This window comes from Mchenga conophoros, linkage group LG18 (genome assembly GCF_057382185.1).
Source record: "Mchenga conophoros isolate Kocher_MC1m ecotype Shallow Benthic linkage group LG18, M_conophoros_male_GT1.1, whole genome shotgun sequence".
Taxonomy (NCBI): Eukaryota; Metazoa; Chordata; class Actinopteri; order Cichliformes; family Cichlidae; genus Mchenga; species Mchenga conophoros.
The window spans coordinates 36,579,204-36,607,203 of NC_140543.1; the positions used below are offsets into that span (position 1 = coordinate 36,579,204).

The 28,000-nt window shown below is 43.2% G+C and overlaps 1 protein-coding gene and 1 pseudogene across 1 annotated transcript; one reads left to right on the plus strand and one right to left on the minus strand.

The window, feature by feature from the left end:
• Nucleotides 1-1,709: 1,709 nt before the first annotated feature.
• On the minus strand, nt 1,710-20,158 carry LOC146554343 (protein NLRC3-like). The gene is made up of 10 exons (XM_085253144.1): nt 19,942-20,158; nt 18,425-18,554; nt 18,068-18,169; nt 17,312-17,390; nt 15,907-16,108; nt 13,955-15,752; nt 10,571-10,744; nt 4,619-4,792; nt 2,660-2,706; nt 1,710-2,511 (listed from the first exon to the last, which is right to left on the minus strand). Exons 2-10 carry the CDS (start codon nt 18,541-18,543, stop codon nt 1,943-1,945), a joined length of 3,264 nt encoding a protein of 1,087 aa, XP_085109270.1. The 5' UTR covers nt 18,544-18,554; nt 19,942-20,158; the 3' UTR covers nt 1,710-1,942.
• LOC146554344 (uncharacterized) lies at nt 19,350-27,998 on the plus strand (annotated as a pseudogene).
• The last annotated feature ends 2 nt before the right edge of the window (nt 27,999-28,000 follow it).

Genomic DNA, 28,000 nt, shown 5'->3' on the forward strand with positions numbered 1-28,000 from the left:
AGTTTCAAAATAAGAGCTGAAAGCTGTGTTTGCTTGTGTTAGCTTATTATTGTGGAGACTAACATTCAGTGATCATGTGTTCAGACTCATAATGATTACTCTCAGAAATCCTGATCTTTGTATTTACTGTGTGTTGGATCAATAACTGAGATTCATGGTATCACACAGCTGTGCTGCTGCTGATGTCAGCACATCTGGAACAATACGAGGTATCTGCTAGCAGACTGAGCAGGACGTGAGACCTGTGGACTGTTTAAAGCTGTCCCTCCACAGCTCACTCAGACCTGATCCACACCTCAGTGATATTCTCTGACTTCCTCAGTAGAGACAGAAACCATTCAGATCTGGGACCATCAGCTGACTGATGATGTCACACAGACTGTGTTTTTCAGGAACAGTGATTCTGATGTGAGCCTGCTAGCTGACAGCAGACCTGATGAAAGCACATGTTCACATCTGTGAGGACAGACTGGACTCTTTGACTGCACCTTGGTTCTCCTCAGAGGTCTGTACAGGAGCATGTCCACCCCCACTGAAGATCTCAGTCACTGTGAAACATAGAAAGCTGCTTGTGTGGCCTCTGCCTCACATGTAGATACAGCTACAGGTTTCTCTGTCAGTCAGACTGAAACAGTGTCCTGATGCTGCATCATTCAGCTCTGTGCCCCAGTCAGCATCACTGGGAGCTACCAGTGTTTCTGCCCTTTTCCTGTAACACTACACTCAGCACAGGCTCAGCTGGTATCCAGTGTTGGACTTTGGCTTCAGCTGCTGTGATAGATCCTCTAACATAGATCAGCTCTGCTACATCTTGTTAGATAAGTGCAGCTGCTGTCATGTCCTGATGTTTCTCTGGCTCAGCAGCTTCTCCATCAGAGGTTCACATGGAGCTGATCCAGTATCTCCAGTAACTGTGTTCTGTGCCTCACTGGTTCATCCTTCTGTCTGTGTGACGTCAGTCAGATGTTGAAGTTAAACTCTGTAATCTTCACTGTGTCACAGAGTTCAGTGAGTCCCGTTATTCACAGTATCAATCAGATCATCAGAGAACAGCTGATCAGCAATCAGTGGTGCCAACAGCGCCTCCTGTGGTGAGAGGATGCAATAATGCAATGTAGCATTTTTCCACTCAACACTTGCAGTCATGGAAACTGTCTGTTGGATCTGTGTGACGTTGCTTTCTTGGTTAGAGTTCCTCACAAACGTCCAGATGATTCTTCTAATGAGGCGTCGACCATGTTTGCAGCTCTTTGGAAGAAAACGTCGCCCTTTGCCATCCTTACTTTTCTTTGACTTCTTCAAATGCAGCTGAACTCCAGCTGGTATTTTCTTGGACTTTGCAGCTGTTTCTGGTCATCAGTTCATTCCTGCAAACCTCTGAAGCTGAACAACAATGATGCTGCATTGCTGGCTGATCCCAAAAGGTTGATTCTGTTCATCTGGACGTTTTCAGAAACGTTTGCTCACTGATCAGGTGACTTCTTCAGTCTCAGCTGACTGCAGCTTTACAAGCTTACAAACAGCACATTTGCACAATGACTGAAAGCAGCAGCACCTGATATATATGATACTAATATAATACATATACATATATAATCCATACTAATGATGAAGGAACTGAGCTCACAGTCCATTGTTCATTCAGTGAACTACTCAGTTTATTTTGGGCCTCAGAAATGCTCACTCTGTTTGTACATCACTGTCAGCAATAGACTCATTCTGCTGTGTGGACAGGAACACATGTGACATCACTTCCTGTTTGTTTGTGACTGAAGAGGAAGAAGTTTACAAGGAATCATTTAGAAGAGTTTCAAACATCAACTGATTGAATCCATGAATCTGAAAACGTGTTTGTGAGTGAAAGAGACAGACATGTACAGACTGAACTATCTGTTCAACAGTCAGAGTGTTTCTGTAACAGGAGACACTCTTTACACTCCACTCAGCACAGGGACACTGAGCCACCAGGAAACCAGAGTCTAAAACCAGGATAAAGAGTTTGAGTGAATGTGGTGTTGAAGGTGTGGAGGTGGATCAGAGTGTCAGAGGAGACTCTGTAGAAGGACAGAGTGCCAGCAGGACAGTCCACATACACTGCTGCTCTGTTAGAGACAGAGGAGGAGGAGGAGGAGGAGGAGGAGGAGGAGGAGGAGGAGGAGGAGGAGGAGATGGATGTTTTTATTTTATTGTGCCAGACAGAATCAGGACCATCATCAGAGCAGAACAGACTCCAGGACTGATCATTGTGTCCAAACCAACAGTCATCACTGCCTCCTTTCCTTCTGATGCTTCTGTAACTCACTGATATATTAACCTCTCCTCTCCACTCGACCTCCCAGTAACAGCGACCAGTCAAACCATTTCTACACAGCAGCTGAAGATAATAATCAAATCTGTCTGGATGATCAGGATATGACTGAACCTCCTTCACACGTGTCACCTTCCTGTTGTTGTCAGACAGTTGGAGCTTTGTGTTCACTGTGTTTGTGTCGATTGTGAGTTGACAGGAATCTGATGGAGAGAACAAACACAATCCAGCTGCAGTTATTGATCCATCATCTGTTCATTGATTGACACTTTGATGATGACTCCTGACATGATGAAGATGGTTGAATGTGTGCTGCTTTGTTTTCATGAATCCCATTAAAAACACACTTACACTTCCTCAGACCTGGTCTCAACCATCGGACTCCAGCAGGCTCCACCCTGAAAGGAGGAGGGGGGTCAGAGCAGCACAGTCAGCATGCACACATGGACATTACATGGCTCTCACACACACACTGTTACACACTGAGCTCAAAGCTCGGCTCCACTGTTTTATTCAAAGAAATCTACATTTATTTATCAGCACATCTTACACAGATATGAACAAAGAGTACCAGTCTGTGCATAGCGTGTGTGTCTGTGTGTGTGTGTGTGTCTGTGTGTGTGTGTGTGTGTGTGTGTGTGTGTGTGTGTGTTCCAGATGTGACCCTGTGACCCCAAAGCTGGTGCTAAGAGTCCAGCGGTCCCCCTAACAAAGGGCTCTTATACTTAACCAGACACAGAGCAGGTGTTCTCCTAAACCATAAATCAGTAAGAGAAGGTACGACCTCTCTCATGACCTTAAGGTGTGTGTGCATGCCAGAGCACTCTGGAAGGCACACAGAGTCTTTACAGACTACTGAGGCTACGTCCACACGTACACGGGTATTTTTAAAAACGGAGATTTTCCGTTTTCGTTTTAAAAAATAATCCCGTCCACACATAAAGGCAGAAATGAAGGAAAACGCTGCCAGGAACATGCCAAAGCAGCAGGTGGCGCTATATTCCTAACCTGTAGAAATGTTGGCCAATCAGAAGTCTAGAAGCCTCGGTGGGAAAAAGTAAACAAAGCTGGGGCATAGAAGCAGAACAGAGTCGTATGTGTGGAGGGACAGTAACTGTGTGTATATGTAAGCATTTAAACACAGCAGAGAGTAGAATTAACAGTAACAGTATTGTAGAAATTCATTTCACCCAAACAATAACGTGGCGCACAGTGTGACGTCAAAAAAGGCGCACACCTTTGACGCTGCGTTTTCTGCGTTTTCTCCGTTTTTCTCGTCCACACGTAAATGCAAAAACTGAGTTTTCGAAAATATCCACCCTGGTGGATATTTTTGGTGGATAGCTAATAACAGCAGTCTATTTAGCAGTAGCTGCTCACGTTGTTATAAAGTAAAGGAAAACGATATGAGCATTAGGTTCTAATGCGTATCTGCCTTGAATTAGACGTAGGTGCTAATGGCAGCCTACTTAGCATTAGCAGCTCAGATTGTTGTAATGCTAGGGTAAGCATTACAACAATGTTGTAATGCTTACCCTAGCATTACAACATTGTTGTAATGTTAGCATTAGCCGTTCACATTGTTAAAAAGTAAGTGTTAACATTAGTGCATAATGCTAATTCGCATCAAATTAGCGTTAGTTAATAACGGCAGCCTATTTAGCATTAGCAGATAATGTTGACCTTGGCCCACTGGAAAAGTTAACAACTAAAGATTTAGGAGTGTTTCTCGATAGCTCTTTCTCATTTGAGAAACAAATAAATTCTGTTATTAAAACCAGCTGTAAGGTTTATATTGTTGATTGTCATTTATGCTTAGAAATATTTACTCATATATGCTTAGAGTTCTATAATCGATTGCATAATGATAGAGGTTTGATCCTTAGGCTACGTCCACACGTACCCGGGTATTTTTGAAAACGCAGATTTTTCTATGCGTTTGCACCTTTCGTCCACACGTAAACGGCGTTTTTGGTCACTGAAATTGGTTCGTCACTGAGATTTTTAAAAACTTAAGTTACAAAATGTTGTCTCTGTCCAAATATTTATGGACCTAACTGTAGGTCTACTTTTAAGGAAACTCTCAACATGACTTATCAGTTATCATTAATGTTCCTGCAAACAGACTCCTTGGAGACCCCCTACATAAATATCCACGTACTATCCAGCTAGACTAGTGTGTCTGTCCCTGAAAATATTCCTGCATGTGTGATTGTTCATGTCTCATCTGCAGGAAACAAACAGGAAGTGAGTGAAGGACACAGGAAATGTTTCCAGCTTGTCCTCCTCTATCAGACATTCTCTCCATACCTGAGAGTGTCCAGTCTCCAGCCTGGATCCTTCAGTCCAGACGACAACAGCTTCATTCCAGAGTCACCTGGATGATTGTAGCTCAGATCCAGCTTTCTCAGATGGGAGGGGTTGGAGCTCAGAGCTGAGGCCAGAGAAGTACAGCCTTTCTCTGTGATCAGACAGCCTGACAGACTGCAGACACACAAAACAACAATCTATCTTTTAAAGATCATTTTCTGTTTGTCACAATAACATCTATCCATTTACATCCATTCAATGTAACTTTATTTAAAAGTGACAATTCCCAACAGACAACAACAGTCGTCTGAAGCTGTTTAACAGTGTAAGGCCTCCAATATTAGAGAGAAAGCCCCAAAAACCAGACAATCCACTGTGTGCAGCACTTGGTGATGGTGGGAAGGAAGAACTCCCTTTGACACAACGATCCTCCCAGTGAAAACAGGCTCCTGGAGGAGAATCTATCAATCAATCTTTATTTATAAAGCACTTTTCATACAAAGATATAGCACAAAGTGCTTTACATGGTTAAAAGCGCCCCCCCGCCCTCCAACTCACTCCCCACACTCTCATTAACATAAACGATCATGGATACATATCCCCCCCCCCCCCCCCCCACACACACACACACACACACACACACACACACACACACACACACACACACACACACACACACACACACACACACACACACACACACACAGAGAGTAAAATTGGGCTGGGCACACATGAGCCAGGTGAGGAAACACTATCACAGGGAGCCGGTTACAGACTGCAGCCTCCAGGCTGGGCACACAGCATATAATATAAATAGAATAACAGGATAGAATAAATAAGCATAAAATAAATAAACGCTAAGTAAAAGCTAAATTAAAAAGGTGGGTCTTGAGCCTGTTCTTAAAAACATGTATGTTCTCTGCGGCCCTGAGCTCCTCCGGCAGGCTGTTCCACAGACGAGGACCATACCACTGAAAAGCTGCCTCTCCGTGAGTATGTGTCCTGACTTTAGGGACAGTCAAAAGGCCAGTACCAGAGGACCTCAGGGTCCGCGAGGGTTCGTATGGTAAAAGCAGATCTGAGAGATAAGAAGGCCCAAGACCATTAAGACATTTAAAAACCAATAAAAGAACTTTAAAATCGATCCTGAAACACACGGGGAGCCAGTGCAGCGATTCTAAAACCGGTGTAATGTGGGCCCGCCCTCTGGTCTCCGTCAGCACACGAGCTGCCGAGTTTTGTAAAAGTTGTAAAGGTGAAATATTCTTCTTAGGAAGACCAGAGAGCAGGGCAGTAATCAATGCGACTGGTAATAAAAGCATGCATCAGCATCTCCGTGTTGGCCCGAGAGAGAATAGGGCGACTCTGGCTATATCTTTTAGATGATAAAATCCAATTTTGGTTACATGTTTAACATGTGGGATAAAACCAAGCTCAGAGTCAAAAATAACACCCAGGTTTTTCACTTGTAGTGAAGGACATAGTGAAAATGCCTGTAATTTAGACAAGAGTTTCTCTCTCTGAGCCTCAGGACCGACAATTAAAACTTCAGTTTTGTCCTGGTTAAGCTGTAAAAAGTTTTCTGCCATCCAAGATCTTATATCCAAGATACAGTTAAAAAGGGCATCCATTGGTCTGGTGTCATCAGGAGACACGGAGATGTACAGCTGCGTGTCATCAGCGTAACTGTGGATGTTCACTCCATGCCTCCTGATGACACTGCCGAGAGGCAACATATACAAATTAAAAAGTACAGGGCCTAGAACCGACCCTTGAGGCACACCACATGTCATTTTATGGATCTTAGAGGAGCATGTATCCATACTCACCATAAAAGATCTGTCAGAGAGACAGGAAGTGAACCAGTTGTGTACAGCACCAGAGAGGCCCACCATGTGTTTTAGTCTGTTTAAAAGAATAGCATGGTCTACTGTATCAAAGGCTGCGCTTAGATCCAGCAGCACCAGCACTGAGAGCTTTTGGGCGTCCCAGTTACATCTAAGATCATTTAAAACCTTTAGGAGAGCCGTCTCTGTGCTGTGGTTCACCCTAAATCCAGACTGGAATATCTCCAGGATCTGTCTATCATTGAGAAAATCAGTAATCTGAGTAAAAACAAGTTTTTCTAAGATTTTATTTAAAAATGGTGAGTTGGATACAGGTCTGTAGTTATTAAAATCATTACAATCCAAATTGCTCTTCTTCAGAAGGGGCCTCACCACCGCCGTTTTAAAGGCAGCAGGGAAGACACCCAACTGAAGAGAGCAAAGCTCAGCTTCAAAAAAATCTACCATGACTGGTTGCAGGGTGAGGGGAAAGAGAAGAGATGAGCTCAGAGAGACACAAAAGTTAAGGACATGCAGTCGTGACATATAAAAGCATCAGGAGTGAAAAGAGGGGAGTGGAGAAGAAAGCAGAGCATCATCAACAGCCTGAGCCTATAGCAGCATAACTAAGGGATGGTTCAGGGTCACCTGATCCAGCTCGAACTATAAGCTTTATCAAAAAGGAAAGTTTGAAGCTGATCTTCAAAGTAGAGGGTGTCTGTCTCCTGAACTCAAACTGGGAGCTGCTTCCACACCAAGTCCAACATAGCTAGGCTGAGTCGTTAGATTAGTCCAAAGTAAAGTCAGAAAGTCATTATTTGTGTCACATTTTAGTGGAAATGTACAACAACTGTCCAAAAGTTATTTCTAAATCTGATATTAAACAGTTTAAATGGTGAAAAAAGCTGTAAAGAAAACAGAGTCAATAAAAGCCTCTTTACAGGGTCACCAGTTTAAAACTCAGACATTTAAACTGGTGATTCTCCTTCTCTGCTCCATTTCCTCTCTAGACTTCCTGTTCCTAGGAGGGATTTGATTGGCTGAACGTCCTTTTAGCCTTTCTTTAGTTCTTTGGGTGCTAATCAAAGAGGTAAACACACGCGTCATGTGACGTGACATAAGGAGCGCTCTGATTGGTTGGGATTGACAAACTATGGTGCTGTTTGCAAGCTTAGCTTTGCAGAGGCAAGAAAATCTCTTGGGATGCTCCACAGTGACGTTTCCACACTTTGGAGCTTCTGAAGTGCAGATGTTTGGAAACGCTGCTCCAACGTGTGGTTCAAACACTCAGATCACGTGACCTCAGCTGCCACAGGTGGCATACCTGCGGCTTCCATGTTAGCATGTTAGCTCCAACAGGTGGTCAGTGTGAGAGCAGAAGATGATATCAGTGACATCCAAACAAGGAAGGAAGAGACTGTTGAAGGCAGCGAGCTGTGACTGCTGTGAACAGTGTCCTCACACTATTTTCTCCCTGTGTCAACATACATGAGGCTGCTTCAGCTGCAACACACCACAAACACCTTTATACAACTAAATATACTGAGAGCACACTGCTGTGGTTGCTGTGGTAACATCCATATATCCAGCTGTTTGGGGCCGAGTCTGCTTCCTCATCCTTGGTTCAACCCTCAAAGTTTGATGCGTTTTTTTGAGATTTGGTTTTATTTGTTGTTCTATACACTGTGAAACAAAGCTAGAAGCCCCTGTGGTTCAGCGGGGGACTCAAACCCAGGACCCAACCTGCTCCAACAACAGTCAGAGGATTTTATTAAGTCTCATTTTCTGTTCATTAGGAAAACATCAATAATGAAGAGCACATGTTTATAGAGGCACATTCAGACCAATGACAACAGTCCATTCACACTGACCTCCACCTTTTTAAATGTGAGTAAACACATCATGGTTCTGGTGCTGACGTGGTATCAGGGACAGGTGATGATTTTGAACTCAGTCTGAGGTTTGATTACATTGAACCTGCACTGCTTTCTCCTGTTTATGACACATTTATACCCAAAGTCTCAGCTGGATAACAAAGAACGAGGAGAAACACATTTGTTGAGAGAATTGTTAACAAATGTGGTGAGAGTGTTGTAATAGTTACAGACAGAACTATGATTTATTTATTTAAATGCATTCCAGGACGTTTTTTACTCACGTTATGTCGCTTCCACGATGTTATTTTTCTCTCCTACAACGTACGTTACAATTACATTAGCATGACCATTTATCCAAATTAGGCGATGACGTCATTCAGCGACTTCCAGCAACTTTTAGGACAGCCAATAGCAATTTTCCTTACTGAGGAGTTGGCAACACTGCTAGGAGCAGTGGGTGGATGGCAGCATCATCATGAAGGATCAGTGAGAATAAATCATCATCCACAAAGAAAACCAGTCTGAGTGTCTGACGCTCTTGTTAGAAAGACGCAGTTATATTTATGCTTGGAAATAATATATTCCCAGTTAGTTCTCCTAAATTCCCATTAATTTCCATAATTCCCATTATTTCCATGGGAAGTTTCCAATATGGAATATTTCCAAAATTCCCAAGCTTAACTTACCATGGAAATTTACCAGAAACTTTTTGGAAATTTACCGGAAATTTTCCACCCCTTTGCAACCCTAACTGACTCTATATCACACTTAAAGCTTCCTGTAAATGAAAGAATCAGTGAAAACGAGGCACTTCAGTTGATTTTAAACAAAAACTCTGAACATAACCTGATCCAGACCAGGTTATTGGTTCAGCATCAGTAACCATGGTGATGTAGCCAGGTAAACACAGAGACAGACAATTTATGCTCACAATCACACATCTCCAGTTAACCTTGCATGCATGTTCTTGGACTGTGGGAGGAAGAGTACCTGAAGACAACCCACATAGACCACACTATCTCCCCTATTTACAGAATTATAATCTAATTAGATGATAAAGTAATAAATTATTTGGTATTTTAATAAAAATACATTTTAGCAATAGTTTATAAGTCAACAATTATAGTTTTAAAAAAAGTGACAAATCAAACAGTCAATAAATCTTCTACAGCTGAAACTAATGTAGACAATGTCGGGGGAGGAAGTAAAAGTAAAAACCAGAGACGATAACTACCAAAATAAAACGGGAAGTGAATAACATTCAAGCTCACTTTAAGCTCAACAGTCAAATTCAGTTTTATATTAATCTATTGTTTTGAATTTTTGTTTACATTTTATGTTTAAGTGAGGCAATGAGTCATATCACTATGACCAAATATATATTTCATCTTTTCAGTCAGAAATAATCAATTGATCATATTTTTATTACTAAAGTTTTCTGAAAATCAAATTCTGATATCTGAACAAACAGCTCTGTAAAAACCTTCAGAATACAGGAATCGAACTAGAAGGTTTGGTGGATGAAGCACTGCTAAAATAAAGAATTTGGACTCAGAGGAGCAGATGGGACATTTCATTGCAAATGAAAGACAGAAAGTGAACAAATATCACTAAAAACCCCAGACACTAATTTCTACATTAAGACTTTTTTCAAATCAATTGACTGTTTATGCAGTAATAGAAATCAGGTTTAACATACCTATCCCTATACCCGTCGAACTCGTGCAGGCACAAAGAAACTACGGAGGCTATTACTTATCACCTGACCAAAGATATGGCTCCATCAACACTGTGCAAAACGAGGGATTTAGGAAAACGATCAACACCCTAGACAAACGCTACACAGTGCCGTCCCGCAACTATTTTTCTATTGTTGCACTACCTGCTCTGTACACGCAGCGTCGAGCAACGGTGGAGACGGAATTTCAAGCAGGACAACATTTTGTTGTTTTTATGTTTATTTATTGTTTTTATGTTCAGTCTCAACTGTTACGAAGTTGATGTGCAGTTAATAAGTGCAATAAATATTTATACTGGAAAAGAGAATCGTGAGAGAATCGTGATCTCAATTCTAAGCCAAAAAATCGTGATTCTCATTTTATGCAAAATCATGCAGCCCTAGTCAACACTAAGAGATGACACTAACATAAAACTATTACAGAAGTTTAACTGACTTTTTTCCCCATTTAGTGGCTTCTTATTGGTTAATTCTGTCAATTCATGAAAAGCACAACATAACTTGATCTCACCTCAGAGTATTCAGTTTACAGTGTGGACTTCTCAGTCCTGCAGAAAGAAACTCCACTGCTGGATCCTGCAGGTTGTTGTTACTTAAGTCCAGCTCTCTCAGTGTAGAAGACTGGGAGCTGAGAACTGAGGACAGAGCTTCATACCCTCTTTCAGAGAGATCAGGGACACTCAGCCTAAAAAACAAAAACAAAATAAAGACATAATCTGAAAAATTGTCATTTGATAACAAACTGTTTGTGATTAATTTAAATCACTTCTTGTGTTGAACCTTTGAAAGAAAGACAAATGTCAGTGTGCATTACTATTTATGGCTAAAAAACGTTTTAGTTTAAAAATGTTCCCTGTGTAAATATAAAGACCTGGAACTTGTTCATTAAATGCTAAACAAAAACAAGTGATGACTCATTCTGTGAACAGGTGACAGTAGGGCTGCACGATTTTGCATAAAATGAGAATCACGATTTTTTGGCTTAGAATTGAGATCACGATTCTCTCACGATTTTCTTTTCCAGTATAAATATTTATTGCTAGGGATGGGTACCGGTGTCCGGTGCCATGATGGCACCGGTTCTGACATAAACGGTAGTAACCAGACCGAAAAGCAGCGCACATTTCGGTGCTTTATTTCGGTGCTTTTTTTTCCTGAGCTGTGATACACTTCTAGCCAATCATTTTACGTTTCCGAGGATAGTAGGCGGGGCCGGGTACGTACGTTCTGTTAGAGCAGAGCTACAGATTAAAAATGTCCAAGGCGAAGCGGTCAAAGTCTGGCTGTACTTCACAGCAAAAGATGCAAACTCAGCAGCAACAAGTGCTTTAAGCTGATACTGTGATACTGTCAAAGGAGGTAACACCTCGAATCCGATGAAACACCTGGCGACGCATAGCGTTTTTTTTAAAAGCCAACAAATGCGCCGTATTTGATAGCTTGCTGCGAGACCTCACACCGAGCGCATCTACTGCGGGTGTGGTGCCTGTTATCGACCCGGAGTTAGAACATCCCCCAAAAACCCGAAGAGGAGAGTCCTGGCCCCTAGCCCTGCCAGTGTAGCAGAAATGATGAGGATGATAATGCAGCAGCAGCCGTTCTTCTCTGCGTGAGTAGCTTAATGTTGTTCGTGTGTAATTTACGTTGAGTAGGCTAACCACGTTATTACATTAATGCATGTAAGGTGAACTAGCAAACATCATCATAGCTACATGCGGCTGTCTTCTTGTTTGATGGCAGATACTCCCTTCACCCTGGCCAAAAAGGCTAAAATGACCAAAGAAAAAGTGGAAAACAGTTAAACATGAGAGGTTTTTGGACAAAGTTTGTGTTTTTTCCATTGTTTAAGCACTGCTTCCAGTCAAGAGTGATACCATATATGCCCCATAGCTGCAGGAAAGGCACACATTGTTATCTTTTTACAAAAAAAACAGCTGAGCATGAGAGGTTTTTGGACAAAGTTTGTGTTCTCCATTCTTTAAGCACCGTTTGAGCACCGGCACCGTTTCAAAAGTACCGGTTTGGCACCGGTATCGGATAAAACCTAAACGATACCCATCCCTATTTATTGCACTTATTAACTGCACATCAACTTCGTAACAGTTGAGACTGAACATAAAAACAATAAATAAACATAAAAACAACAAAATGTTGTCCTGCTTGAAATTCCGTCTCCACCGTTGCTCGACGCTGCGTGTACAGAGCAGGTAGTGCAACAATAGAAAAATAGTTGCGGGACGGCACTGTGTAGTGTTTGTCTAGGGTGTTGATCATTTTCCTAAATCCCTCGTTTTGCACAGTGTTGATGGAGCCATATCTTTGGTCAGGTGATAAGTAATAGCCTCCGTAGTTTCTTTGTGCCTGCGCGAGTTCGACGTGTATAGGGAAGCGCTGTATAAGGTTCCCGTTATTGGTGTTTGGGTGGTTGACCGGGACGGATTTTCTCCTGTCACTTTCTCGTCATCCCTGACGTGCTCTCCGTTGTTTTTCCCGCTAATTTTAGCATCACACGGCAGCTTCTGTATCACGTGGTATAAGGCTCCGCCCTTGTCATTTGTTGAGCAGGAAGAGTGAGCGCTTGTTTTCATGCAGAGTACGTCCCGGATCAAAATGCGGTACAATCGTCGTCTTTTTTTTTTTTAATCGTTGTCATTTGGAAATGAGATCGCACACAAGTATGAATCGAGATCGCGTTTTTCTAATGATTAATCGTGCAGCCCTAGGTGATAGGCAAGACTGTAAGTATGTAGCAATGAGAGGGAAGGCTGGCTCATATCCTGGTGAGTGAGGGTTAGTTACTCTAGGAAAAGGTCAAGGTATGATTGAGAGATTCTGGGAGACTGAACCAGTGAAATGGAAATTCGTTCAATTAAAGCAGATATAGTGATTAGTCCTTCCATCAGTCGTCCACAAAGCAGTGAGATAAAGTCTCAAGTCTCATTCTGCACAGTGTAAATGTCAGTGTCCTCCGGGTCCTCACTGATCATTGCATTCTGTCACAAATTGTCATGGTTCACAGACTGTGTACAGTCGGAAATCAAAGTGCACGACATTGGAGAGATTGAAAAACAATCAAGCATGCAGATCTAACAACAGGAAACCAGAAGAAACACGAGGAATATAATTGATTCAGCAGCTGCAGATCCTTGGAGCTGTACTGGTGAGGCAGATTGTAACATATAGAAGTGAACTCATCTTCAGCTGAGCAGTGCACTGATGCAGAGCAATAAGACCAGAGGAGCAATGAGGGAGTTGATCACCTACGGCTCCATCACAGTCTTTGAACGTCTTCAGTCAGTACAGAATCATGCTGCGAGGCTTTTAACCAGCACATTAGACTGGACATTACTCCAGTTTAATCTCTTCACACTGGTAACCAGTTCATTTTAGGCGTTATTTAAAGTTTTAGTCCTTACTTTTAGTCCCAGTTTATGTTTCTGACTTTCTACAATCCTACAGCTCTTCTCACATCTGAGATCTTCCAGTCAAAGGCTTTTACTGGTCCCACTAACTCATTTATTCAGACTCTAGTATTCAGAGTGGCCTTTAACTAGTTTTAGGCTGTATGATGTTCAGTGTTTGCTGTTTAATGTTTTTATCTTCTGTGTTTTTATTGCCTGTTTCTATTGTAAAGCACTTTGTGGTTTTTGACCTGTGAAAGCTGCTGTTTAAATAAATTTTACTTACAGGATGATTCTGGACGTGACTTTGATAAAAGCTGACACCCAGATATGTTTAAGACACTCTGACATTTACTGCTGCCATCAAACATTAACTATAATATACTGTATTTAGTGCTGATGATCATGTAAAAAAATATGTTTAAGTTTTTAAGGGTCCATCACACATGATACTGTTTATGTTATAAATAAAGCCTGATCACATGTTTACTCACAGAGCTTTGTTGGAGGCTTTGATCACTGGCAGCAGCCTCAGAAGAGCCTCCTCTGAAGCAGAGTATTTCTTCAGGTCAAACACATCCAGATCTTCTTCTGATGACAGTAAGATGAAGACCAGAGCTGACCACTGAGCAGGAGACAGATAATCTGTGGAGAGACGTCCTGATCTCAGGGACTGTTGGATCTCCTCCACTAGAGAACGATCATTCAGTTCATTCAGACAGTGGATCAGATTGATGCTTTTCTCTGCAGACAGATTCTCACTGAGCTTCTCCTTGATGTACTGGACTGTTTCCTGATTGGTCTGTGAGCTACTTCCTGTCTGTGTCAGCAGACCCCGTAGGAGAGTCTGATTGGCCTGCAGTGAAAGACCCAGGAGGAAGCGGAGGAACAAGTCCAGGTGTCCATTTGGACTCTGTAAGGCCTTGTTCACAGCACTCTGGTAGAAGTGTTTATCTGCAGATTCTCTTGTTTCAGACTCCTGGGAGGTTGTTTGTTGTTGTTCCAGCAGATTGAGTCCAGAGTTGATGAAGGTCAGATGGACATGAAGAGCAGCCAGAAACTCCTGAACACTCAGATGGATGAAGCAGAACACCTTGTCCTGGTACAGTCCTCTCTCCTCTTTAAAGATCTGTGTGAACACTCCTGAGTACACTGAGGCTGCTCTGATATCGATGCCACACTCTGTCAGGTCTGATTCATAGAAGATCAGGTTTCCTTTCTGCAGCTGATCAAAAGCCAGTTTTCCCAGAGACTCCATCATCTTCCTGCTCTCTGGACTCCAGTGTGGATCTGTCTCAGCTCCTCCATCATACTTGACCTTCTTCACTTTGGCCTGAACCACCAGGAAGTGGATGTACATCTCAGTCAGGGTGTTGGGCAGCTGTCCTCCCTCTCTGGTTTCCAGCACATCCTCCAGAACTGTAGCAGTGATCCAGCAGAAGACTGGGATGTGGCACATGATGTGGAGGCTTCGTGAAGTCTTGATGTGGGAGATGATGCTGCTGGCCTGATCCTCATCTCTGAATCTCTTCCTGAAGTACTCCTCCTTCTGTGGGTCAGTGAACCCTCTGATCTCTGTCACCATGCCAACACAATCAGGAGGGATCTGATTGGCTGCTGCAGGTCGTGTGGTTATCCAGAGGTGAGCAGAGGGAAGCAGGTTCCCCCTGATGAGGTTTATCAGCAACTCATCCACTGAGGTGGACTTTCTAGGGTCAGTTAGGATTGTAGTTTCGTGGAAGTCCAGAGGAAGTCGACACTCATCCAGACCATCAAAGATGAACACAACCTGGAAGTCTTCAAAGCTGCAGATTCCTGCTTCTTTGGTTTCAGTAAAGAAGTGATGAACAAGTCCCACCAAGCTGAACTTTTCCTCTTTCAGCACATTCAGCTCTCTGAAAGTGAATGGAAATATGAACTGGATGTCCTGGTTGGCTTTGTCTTCAGCCCAGTCCAGGCTGTATTTCTGTGTTAAGACTGTTTTCCCAATGCCAGCCACTCCCTTTGTCAGCACTGTTCTGATTGGTTCGTCTCTTCCAGGTGAGGCTTTAAAGATGTCTTCTTGTCTGATGGTTGTTTCTGGTCTGTCTGGTTTCCTGGATGCTGTTTCAATCTGTCTGACCTCATGTTCATCATTGACCTCTGCAGTCCCTCCCTCTGTGATGTAGAGCTCTGTGTAGATCTGATTCAGGAGGGTTGGGTTTCCTGCTTTAGCGATGCCCTCAAACACACACTGGAACTTCTTCTTCAGCTTAGACTTAAGGTTACGATGACAAACAGCAGCTGGAAGTTCTGAATAATAATAATAAAAATACAACTTTAACAATCATATTTTACAAAATGCTGATGACAATTTCTGAGCCACTGAGAAATGACTGAACACACTGGTGTCACGAGTGTCTCATTTATCTAACAGCTTAAAACCTTAAGTAAGAAATCCTCTTACGTCTCTGCAGACGGTCAGCCAGCTCCTCCTGCTTCATTCTCCTCAGGAAGTCCACTGTGATCTTCACAAATGCCTCTCTGCTGCTCCTCTGCTCATCATCCTCCCTCTGAAACTCCAAGCACTGGGGCTTATTTGGATTCAGAGCCTTCTGGATCTTCTTCAGCTCGTTCTTCACAAACGTGATGATGTTGTCCTCCAGCAGCTGGAACAGAATATTTATGAATGACCCACCACTCTGAACTTTAGTCCACACAACATCCACTTCTTTACGATCAAGAAGCATATCATCCACGATCTCCTCACCAATTATAAGTTTGACTTTATCTGATTAACTGAGAATTTCTCCACAACTCCACGGTCCCAAAACGCTGATTCTGTTCATATGAATGCAGCGATTTCAGTGGGAGAAACATTTCACTGGTGTTCAGAGCTGAACTACCAACAGGTTGATGATCGAAGCCAGAAACTTGGCGATGTTATAGGTGACAGAGTTGATCATACAGACAGCTGGTCTTAAAGGTTCACTCTGTTTACACATACAGATCAGTATTTAAGGTTTGACTCTCATCATCCACTGGAGCACAAACTGGGCGTCATCAGGACGCTACAACACAGAGCGAACGCCATCCCCACAGACACAGCAGCCAGGGAGGCAGAAGAACATCACATCAAGAAGGTCCTGAGGAAATGTGAACCAGCTGACCAAACACATCCTGCTGCAGGATGTTAACATAGCAGCACACTGATGATCCACTCACTGTGAACAACACATTTGGACCTGATTTGCTGCTCTGGTTTACACGTGTGTGTAACTCTTAGAGCTGATTGGCTGCTTTTTATGGGGGCTGGGTCTTTGGAAAGTGAGCAAACCACAGTTTTAGTAACACACCCTGAACTGCACACTTTAACAAACAACATGAGATTTTAACTGTAATGTAAAAATCCTGTGATTCACTGTTATTAAGCACAAACACATCTATGGCCCCGTTTCCATTAGTAGCTGCTCAGATCGACTCGCCACAGGTCGCCACGACTGGACTGGATCCACTGGTTTCCATTACACCACCTAATGTGGTCGTCTGAATACAGCAGAGTGTTGACTCACATCATTAGTAAGTGCTAATGCTGCTAATTTCCATCATATTTGTCATTTATTTCTCAGAGTTATTGAAGAAACAGTTATTCAGCTTCATTCCCACTGATCTCGACTACAAACTGTTTCACTTTGGTTTCTGTTTAAAGCCTCGATGTTTAAAACGTTTCCCTGTGATCACATTTGCACCGTCTGATTTCAAAGTTTGTTTCTTTTGGTCATTTAGTCCACAGAGTCCTTGGTGTTCTGAAAGGGACCTATAAACAAATGTATTAATATTAATATTAAAGTAGTTGTTGTACATGTACAGACCATAAACATGGAGTCCAGCTGTGTTTGATGCTGCTGGGCAGACTGACCACTGGGACCCTCTGAGCTCTGCTGCTCCACTCTGTGGATGAACCATGGACACACACATGAAGCCACTTTCATTATTAAAATGTGAATTTAGCCTCTAAAAGCTGTGTTCAGTCAGTGTTGCTGCTTCCCTGTGTCTGACCTCACGTATGTGCTTCTGAAAGAACTGTTAAAAATCCCGTAAACACTTTTTAACCTGTGAAAAAACCTTTTCAGAACAGTTTAAGCTGTTATATGTTGAACTCTTGGCTGACATCATATTAAATGCTGTGGACTCAGAATATGATGTCACTCAAGTTTACATGTGTGTGAAGGCAGACGAGTCAGTACTTTGGTGATACAGTGTAAAGCTGCACTGATTTCCATGAACAGCACTGTGGTTCAGTGTTGTCCTGATGGAGTAACAGCAGCCAGTATGATCCAGGCTTTAGCTGCTGGGTCTCTGTGTGACCTCTCAGACTGTTTAACAGATCAGACACAAAGAGCATCAGAGCTGTTCTTTAAAGACAAACATGAACCCACTCAGGTCACACTTTCCCCACAGATATGAGCATCACTGTCCTCAAACAGCAAATGACCAAGTCGAACATTTGGATCTTTTCTCTTTCATTGTTTTCTTTTTAATGAATCTTTGTAACAATCTGAGGATGTTTCAGGTCATATTTATCCAGGAAACACAAACATGTAAAGGAGTCATCACAGCTCTCTGACCTCGTTGCTCCAGGTTCACCACTGAAGTCTGGAGGTCGACCTTTGGACCGGTCACTCCTCACAGACGGACAGCTGGACCCTGCAGACTGTGACCTCTGACCTCTGCAGACACAAACATGATTGAAGCAGCTGTGATCACACAGACTGCAGATAATGCAGCTGTTTCCTGTCAGTAACATCCTCTTAGATTAGAGTTCAGCTTTTTACAGGAAAACTGGACAAAACTGATTTTTGTTACAAACTCATTTTCATTTCCTCTCAGCTCACAAACACAGTCAGACAATCAACCAGAGTCAACACTGATTATAATGTCAGTGCAGAATTATTTCTGTTACTCAGTGAGTTCAGCTCTCTGACCTCGTTGCTCCAGGTTCACCACTGAAGGCTGGAACGTCGCCTTTGGACCAGTCACTCCTCACAGACGGACAGCTGGACCCTGCAGACTCTGCTCTGTCCTCCTCTTCCTCCATCATCATCTTCAGTCAGTCTGAGAGGTAAACCACAAACACTCAGTGAGTTCACATTAACAGGAGTAACCGAGTTACAGTCGCTGACCTCTGACCTGTCATGTGACCTAGAAACCAGGTCAATATGTCTGTAGGTTCAGTCATCCAGGTCATGTGATCTAAGGAGCTTGGAAAGAAAAGAGACGTCTTTAAGTTTCTGGAAGACGTTTCATCCGAGAAGCTTCTTCAGTTTTAAAACCAAACGGTGGAGAGTCCCAGATATTTAAACCTGAGACGGAAAGAAAGCATGTCGCTGACCCACCACTGATCATGATCAATGGTGGGTCAACAATATAAACACTTATTTCAAGGATGAAACTGTGAGTCTGATCACTTGAGCACAAACATCTGGAGCACAGACATCTGGAGCACAGACATCTGGAGCACAGACATCTGGAGCACAGACATCTGGAGCAGCATGTCGATGCTGTTGGTTGAGATGCTGAAGACTGAAGTCCAGGCAGCTCCAGCAATGATCCACTGATGTGGTTTTATTCCACGTATGAATGTTGTTATTGACAGAGATGAAGTTACTCAAAAAAGTCATTATTACACATATTACACAGAACACTTTAATTAAAAGTAATGGAGTATGTTACGTCATTACTCCTCATAACAGTACTTTCATGTTACTGTGTAAAATGAGCTGAAACACTGTCTCATAATCACCATAATCTAAAGCTGAGGTACAGCCCCACACACCAACACAGATCCTGATGAGGTCACGTGATGTTTCTCTGAGTGTTTATGAACACAAATCAAAGATGAAACAGCACAAAGACACTTCAAAGTGATTCTACTGTGGAAACATGAACAGGTAGAAACCTGCAGCCTGACTGCTCATCACTTTGTTACCTGTTCAGGTTCAGCAGCAGCAGCTCACTTTATCACGGTGCTGGTCTGGGGTCAGTGTTTACTCAGCTTTAACATCACTCTGGGTTCTTGGCTAGCTTAGCGTTAGCTTAGCGTTAGCTTAGCGTTAGCATGCTGTCAGGTGTCTCGTGTGGTGTGTAAATATTAATCACAGTGACAGTAAAGGAGGTAAAGGGCTGTGACGTCATCACGTACGCTGCGTCCTCTGAGTGAACTCACAAAGTACAAACTACAAGCACACAAACACGAACGTAGCTCAGAGTGGCGGACACACTCGGCCTCGTTGGTCCAGCTGTGAGTCCGTTACCGTGAACTATGGAGCGGCAGATTTGTGCTGAACTAAGCTGCACACAGCTGATGTTAGCCAGGAAACATTACACACTGACTTTAATACAAACACACACAGTTTGTTGTGTGAAGAACTCAAACATGAGCTGAACAAACAGTAAAGTTCCTAAAGACAAACTGTTAAAGGAGGAAACAAAGCAAACTTACAGTTTCTTCACACACCAACAACAAGCGCCACTCCACGAAGTTCAGGAAGTGAAAGTAAACTTTCAGCCTAATGCGGCGTTTGAAGACAATCAGGGGCTTTGAAACACTATGCTGCGTTCAGGTGCACCTCAGAAACTCCTAAACCTCTGGCAGGCTGTGATTTATTTCTGCTGGTTTTCCAGTTTGAAGCACAAACATCTGTCATCACTTTGTTGTTCTTCTTCCTGCAGCGTTTGAATATTTCAGCACTGAACTGATGTTTGTTCAAAGCTCTTTCCAACCTGTTGAAGTCATGAATGAAAGTGCAGACTGAGAGTGGATCACATGATGTTTAAGGTGTGTCATGTGACATGTTCAGTATTGTCACACATGTCTAGATTGTCCCTGATATCAGAACTGCTCAAACACTGATGATTATATTTGAAGAATTATTCCTGATGGCAGCAAAGTTTGAATGGAGCTCTCTGTCTGTGCTGATTTGTCGCCCTCTGGAGGTCAAAGCACAAACTGCATGATTTCAGTGTAACCACTGACCGATGGATGCTTCGTAAATGCAATCGCAACACACCTATTACCTGTAATATACACCGGTAAATGTATTCTGTTGGTTTACTCTTATTTCAAACGACGTTTCTTACCTTTGATCAATGAATGAGGAGCGTTGGGATGTGTTGCGAGCGTTGAGTTACTTATTTTCTCTCCCGAAACGTAAAAGAGGAGATTTTTTAAAAGTGCCGCCGCATCTCAAACTCGCAACAGCGCCGGAAGACCGTAGTGGCCAAAAGTATATTACACCCGTAGTGGTTTAGTACGGTGGCCCCTAGAGACAAAGCACGTACAAACTCCAAAACACTTGCAAAATCCAAAACACTTGCAAACTAAAAAACACTTGCAAAATCCAAAACACAACGGAAGTGCTCCAGGACGCTAGGGGCAGTGTTGAGCTTTTGTTACCTAGTAACTACACAAGCCAGGAAGTACCAATGACCGGATTTGGGGTTTGCAGCCTTAAAGGCCGCATTTTAAGGCCGATTACCTCACAGCCACAAGAGAAGGCTTTCCGAATTCAAAGGCTGCCCGAAATGCGGCCCTGAAATGCGTCCTTAATTTCCCTGAATTTTAAGGATGGGTCGGTGTAGCCTTCATGGCCCAACATATCCCAGACTTCATAGTGCGGTGGTGGTGTGGATAATTTTGCCGAAAAAAAAAACAGTGGAAGCGGAGCGGAGGAAGAATAAACTTTCAGAAGTAAGTACTGAATATTATGTCACTTATTAATGCGCAAATATTTTTTTAATGAAGAACATGAAACCATTATTGTTGGCCACATGTCGGGAAAGTTGACATTAGCGATGTTTGTACTTTCAGAATTAACTTGGTTTTAAAGCCTTTACTTTAAAAAAAAATATATAGTCGACCTTAATCTTACAGAGATTGTGATGATTTTGTGGATAATTAAAGTCAGTCATATATCCACAAACACAACAAGCTGAAAGTCAGTGATGCTGCTCGGTTTGCAGTCCTGAACATCACGGCACAAGCAGTATTCACTGCACTGTTAATGTGAGCTACAGCGGGGCAAAAAAGTATTTAGTCAGCCACCGATTGTGAAAGTTCCGCCACTTAAAATGATGACAGAGGTCAGTAATTTGCACCAGAGGTACACTTCAACTGTGAGAGACAGAATGTGAAAGAAAAATCCATGAATCCACATGGTAGGATTTGTAAAGAATTTATTCGTAAATCAGGGTGGAAAATAAGTATTTGGTCAATAACAAAAATACAACTCAATACTTTGTAACATAACCTTTGTTGGCAATAACAGAGGTCCAACGTTTACTATAGGTCTTTACCAGGTTTGCACACACAGTAGCTGGTATTTTGGCCCATTCCTCCATGCAGATCTTCTCGAGAGCAGTGATGTTTTGGGGCTGTCGCCGAGCAACACGGACTTTCAACTCCCGCCACAGATTTTCTATGGGGTTGAGGTCTGGAGACTGGCTAGGCCACTCCAGGACTTTCAAATGCTTCTTACGGAGCCACTCCTTTGTTGCCCGGGCGGTGTGTTTTGGATCATTGTCATGTTGGAAGACCCAGCCTCGTTTCATCTTCAAAGTTCTCACTGATGGAAGGAGGTTTTGGCTCAAAATCTCACGATACATGGCCCCATTCATTCTGTCCTTAACACGGATCAGTCGTCCTGTCCCCTTGGCAGAAAAACAGCCCCATAGCATGATGTTTCCACCCCCATGCTTCACAGTAGGTATGGTGTTCTTGGGATGCAACTCAGTATTCTTCTTCCTCCAAACACGACGAGTTGAGTTTATACCAAAAAGTTCTACTTTGGTTTCATCTGACCACATGACATTCTCCCAATCCTCTGCTGTATCATCCATGTGCTCTCTGGCAAACTTCAGACGGGCCTGGACATGCACTGGCTTCAGCAGCGGAACACGTCTGGCACTGCGGGATTTGATTCCCTGCCGTTGTAGTGTGTTACTGATGGTGACCTTTGTTACTTTGGTCCCAGCTCTCTGCAGGTCATTCACCAGGTCCCCCCGTGTGGTTCTGGGATCTTTGCTCACCGTTCTCATGATCATTTTGACCCCACGGGATGAGATCTTGCGTGGAGCCCCAGATCGAGGGAGATTATCAGTGGTCTTGTATGTCTTCCATTTTCTGATGATTGCTCCCACAGTTGATTTTTTCACACCAAGCTGCTTGCCTATTGTAGATTCACTCTTCCCAGTCTGGTGCAGGTCTACAATACTTTTCCTGGTGTCCTTCGAAAGCTCTTTGGTCTTGGCCATGGCGGAGTTTGGAGTCTGACTGTTTGAGGCTGTGGACAGGTGTCTTTTATACAGATGATGAGTTCAAACAGGTGCCATTCATACAGGTAACGAGTGGGGGACAGAAAAGCTTCTTACAGAAGACGTTACAGGTCTGTGAGAGCCAGAGATTTTCCTTGTTTGAGGTGACCAAATACTTATTTTCCACCCTGATTTACGAATAAATTCTTTACAAATCCTACCATGTGGATTCATGGATTTTTTTTTCACATTCTGTCGCTCACAGTTGAAGTGTACCTCTGGTGCAAATTACTGACCTCTGTCATCATTTTAAGTGGGGGAACTTGCACAATCGGTGGCTGACTAAATACTTTTTTGCCCCACTGTATGTTATATTGCTGCCTCTGTTCGGTGGTGTCGAGCCAAACGGACTTTAACGTGTGTTTGAACGAGCTGACGGTTCACTCGTTAAGCTGAAAGAAAGATGCTTTAATCACAGCAGTCACACATGTGTCCACTGCACCATCTGGAACTCTTCTTGTTTACACTCGTAATAACACAAACACTAAATCCTCCTTCTTTTGTGCTGTTGTGTAGCAGTGTGTACACCTGAGACTGTCACCTGTCTGTCTGTCCTGCACTCTCTCTCTGTTTCTTTCTCTCTGATTGTGGAATAAAAGTATGAACATGTGTTTATAAGTTACACTTGTGTTTGAATCCTGCAGCTTATCACACATTTGATGTCCATGTGTGACGACTGCAAGTGTCCAGAGTGAGGACAGACTGAGGGAGCCACTGCTGCACATCATCTGTGAGGCTTTGCACCCCTGATGATCCACCAGGACAAACTCAGCAGTGTGTGAGGAAGAGGAGGAGGAAGAGCCAGCAGCAGCTGACAGATGGAGAGAATAGACAGACTGTTCCCTGTTTGTGAAGGACTGCTAGGAAGGTTTAACATAACTATCTGTGCTGAATCAGTCTTATTAGGTAATGTTCACATAATGTGATCATCCCAGTGTTTCCAGTGTGGGAGAAAGTACTCAGAGTACTCAGGGCCTTCAAGTTACACACTATGAAAGGCAGCAACAAGTTTAATGTTCAGAAACCTAAAGTATGTATCAGCAGCAGAATGGAGCTAAAATAAATGTTGGTTCCAGTTCTATGAAGCTTTGAGTATTTTGGATCAGTAGCTGCTGTGTTTGTTGCATCATATTGCTGTAACTGTTTATATGCTTTATATATTCTGAGCTAAGTTGATCTATAGTGTTACATCATATTCTATAAGGATGTTATGTGTTTGTAGACTTTCTGCCCAGTTTGACCCATTTAGCAGACGTCAGCCTGTTTAAGGCTCTGATATCTATTCTGTGTGACTTACAGCAGTTATGACATGGTCTGATTTTCTCACCCAATAAAGGAATATTTCATATATCAGTCTACTCTTCATTCTATCAGACACAGTTATCACAGCTTGTACATTTTCTTTTTACACATGTATGTAAGCAATGAGCCAAATTTAGTAATGCCAACATACTGAAGGAACAACATTTGTCTCTTATATATGATACACCTATATATGCACTGTCAAAGATACTTGTCTTTGAGTGAAGATTTAAGGTGATAAGACATGTAAATAACTGCAACTTGAATCTGTACTGAAGCTCAGTATTTGACACAGAGTTCATGTTCACTGCTGTAATAGCTAATAATGACTAATATAATAACTATAATATTGGCCATATTATATTTGCTGACAACGACCCCAGAAAAATGTGGCAGGGGATCAATCACATTACCAACTACAGAAGCAATAACCAGGCAACATCTAGGACTGATGCCTCACTGGCTGAGGATCTAAACCGTTTCTTCGCCCGCTTTGAGACGACCAAGCCCTCAGCTGCCACACCACCTCCACCCGCCCCCAGCACTGGCACACTAACACTTAGGGAGCACCAAGTGAGGTGTGTTCTAAGGTCAGTGAATCCCAGGAAGGCGGCAGGTCCTGATGGAATACATGGAAAGGTTCTCAGAGCATGTGCTGACGAACTGACCGGAGTCTTCACTAAAATCTTCAACCTTTCCTTGTCATCGAACACCGTCCCGCCCTGCCTCAAAACCTCCACCATCATCCCCATCGCCAAGAAGACAGCTGTGGTCAGCCCAAACGACTACAGGCCTGTTGCACTTACGCCTGTAGTGATGAAGTGCTTTGAGAGACTGGTCTGTCAGCACATCAGGGCCGGTCTGCCTCCCACTCTGGACCCCCATCAATTTGCCTACAGGACAAATCGATCCACCGAGGACGCTATCACCATAGCGCTCCACACTGCGCTGAGTCACCTGGAGCACCGAGGAAGCTATGTGAGAATGCTCTTTCTGGACTTCAGCTCAGCATTCAATCATATCATCCCGGAGATCCTGGTCCAGAAACTGTCTCACCTGGGACTCTCCACCCCCATCTGCCTCTGGATCAAGGACTTCCTGACAAATAGACCACAGTCTGTCAGACTCGGCCCCCACCGGTCCAGCACCATCACACTCAGCACCGGGTCTCCACAAGGATGTGTTTTGAGTCCCCTCCTGTTTACGCTCTACACATCCGACTGCTCCCCTACCCATCTCTCAAACACCATCATAAAGTTCGCGGATGACACCACAGTGGTTGGACTCATCTCAAGGGGGGATGAGTCGGACTACAGAGATGAGGTCAACAGACTGACTGAGTGGTGTTCAGTTAACAACCTCCAACTGAACACCACGGAAACTAAAGAACTTATCTTGGACTTCAGGAAGGGCAGAGCAGACCCGGCCCCACTTTACATTCACGGGAGCTGTGTGGAGAGGGTACACTCCATGAGGTTTCTGGGCGTGCAGATCTCTGATGACCTCTCCTGGACTGCAAATACTACAGCGGTGGTAAAAAAGGCCCAGCAGCGTCTCCACTTTCTGAGAGTGCTCAGGAGGAACAACCTGGAGGAGAGGCTGCTGGTGACATTTTACAGAGCCACCATAGAGAGCATCCTAACGTACGGCATAACAACATGGTATGCAGGGTGCTCAGCTGCAGACAGGAAAGTACTGCAGAGGGTCATCAACACAGCCCAGAAGATCACTGGCTGCTCTCTGCCCAGCCTGGAGGTCACTGCAAACTCTCGGTACCTCAGCAGAGCTGACAATATCATCAAGGACCACTCTCACCCCAGCAACCAACTGTTTGAACTATTACAGTCAGGCCGACGGTACAGGTCACATAAAACCAGGACAAACAGATTCAGGGATAGCTTCTTTCCCAGAGCTATCACCGTAGTAAATAAGCACAAAAACAATTGAACCTATTCCATACCGTCACTGTCATTATATTATGCTGCTATTCATACTGTCATTATATTAATGCTGCTATCCTGTATATATTGTACATACTATTGTTTGAGTACTTACGATTGTTTTTTTGTACTTTTATATTTTACATTTATATTTATCATTGAAACTTGCACCAAGGGAGTGGCACTCCAATTTCGTTGTACTCTGTACAATGACAATAAAGGCTATTCTATTCTATTCTATTTACATTACCAAAGTGAGATGACTTTAGTCTCATGAACAACATCAGCTAATTCTTATTTACTAACTAATCTTAAATAACTGTTCAGTACAGAAATGAAGCCCAAAAATCATGTTTTACTGTCCTGTGGTCTCAGCCTCAGATACTTATCAAATCACACAAAGCTCTTGTAGAAACAAACAAACAAATGAACAAAATATGTTCTCCTTCATTTCTGTCAAACAAAGTTGTATGACACGTTTCCAGCGGTTAGTATCATGGTTGCTAGGCAACCTGGGAAGCGCGACGGAGACTAGACCGTCCCATACAGACAAACTTGCCGTTTATTTTGCAAATAGAGCTCAACACTGCCCCTAGCGTCCTGGAGCACTTCCGTTGTGTTTTTGAGTTTGCATGTGTTTTTGAGTTTGTACGTGCTTTGTCTCTAGGGGCCACCGTAGTTTAGCACTACCATAGAGAAACGGTTTAGGCCGTTTAGCTAAACAATCCCAGGCTCCCGCGCGGGAATCTACCAGCAATTCTTATGTGCCATGACTACTAAGCAGTTACCACAAATTTTGCAGATATGCCAATAATCATTCAATCATGAAAGGTTTTTATTTACAGACAGAACAGTTTGTTATACCTGGAGTAAAAAACACTTTTATCACAAATGTTGTCAATGTTCTTTCAAATTGTGTCTCGTTATTGTTCTCCTGCATCCTGCTGTCTAAACCCAGCAGCAAGATTATAACCTGGAATGTCTTTGTTTGTGTTTGGAATCAATTTTGTTTAATATAATTGTTTATTTTTTCACTGCATGTCAAGATGCAGAAGAAAGTTGCGCCATATCCAGGGAAAATCTCTGTGGCGTTCCACAAGGGGCCACTTGGATACCTTCTCCAGGACTCGTCAAAAGAAGCTCGAAGGATTAAAAATGACCCCAAGCTTCAGGACAAGTCTGCACCTGTGAGGGAGGACGATGCTCTGACTGTCATCTATCAGAGAGGAGGGGATGCCTCTGACATGAAGGAAGTGCAGGGAGAGTACATCCTGCAGTTTGGAAAATATAAAGGGAAATCTTTCCGGTGGCTTCTGGAGAATGATGTCGGGGACACCATGTACCTGATCAAAGATCTCCAGAAGCAAGAGGCTGCAGGGACCTCTGTGGAAGAAGGGCATGGCAAGGAGAGCTTGCATTCATTTGTACAGTAAGCCCTCAGCTTTGCAGAGATAAAAACTCTTCTGAGCTACGAGACCAGCAGAGTAAGTGTTGCAGCAGAAGCCTCTGAGGATGATCAGCTGGTTGGCTTTGGCTCACGAGCCAAGAGCACCTGGAAGGAGATTTGTGACGGCAGAGGTGACGGCTATGCAGACCTTATCGTGAGGAAGAGCTGCAGTCAAGGAACACGGCTGCATGAGCTGCAGCAGTGCCTGCGGAAGAAGTAGCAGTCTGCGCCTGCTACTACAAACGCCCCAACTAAACAACCTCTTGGTAAGTTGTTTTAATAATATTTTAATAACATTGTTGACATGAAATATAAATTCAGTACATATTTGTCTAATTGTTGCCTCCATCACAGGGATGGATGAGGATGAAAACCTGGAGGACACAATGCCGAGCATCTCACCTGTAAAAGTACACATGCAGAGCTGTAAGTACTGCGTTATTACTACATGTCAGACGTGATAATGGCTAAGTCTGTTTCTGTCTCATATGCCTCTGTCT

Excerpts from the sequence above, each read along its gene's own strand:
- LOC146554343 (XM_085253144.1), bottom strand. The coding sequence starts at position 18,543 with ATGATGATGGAGGAAGAGGAGGACAGAGCAGAGTCTGCAGGGTCCAGC. Across the intron at positions 15,753-15,906 it reads GGCTGACCGTCTGCAGAGAC|AACTTCCAGCTGCTGTTTGT; the intron begins GTAAGAGGATTT and ends ATTATTATTCAG. Across the intron at positions 10,745-13,954 it reads AAAGCCTCCAACAAAGCTCT|GCTGAGTGTCCCTGATCTCT; the intron begins GTGAGTAAACAT and ends TTTGTTTTTTAG.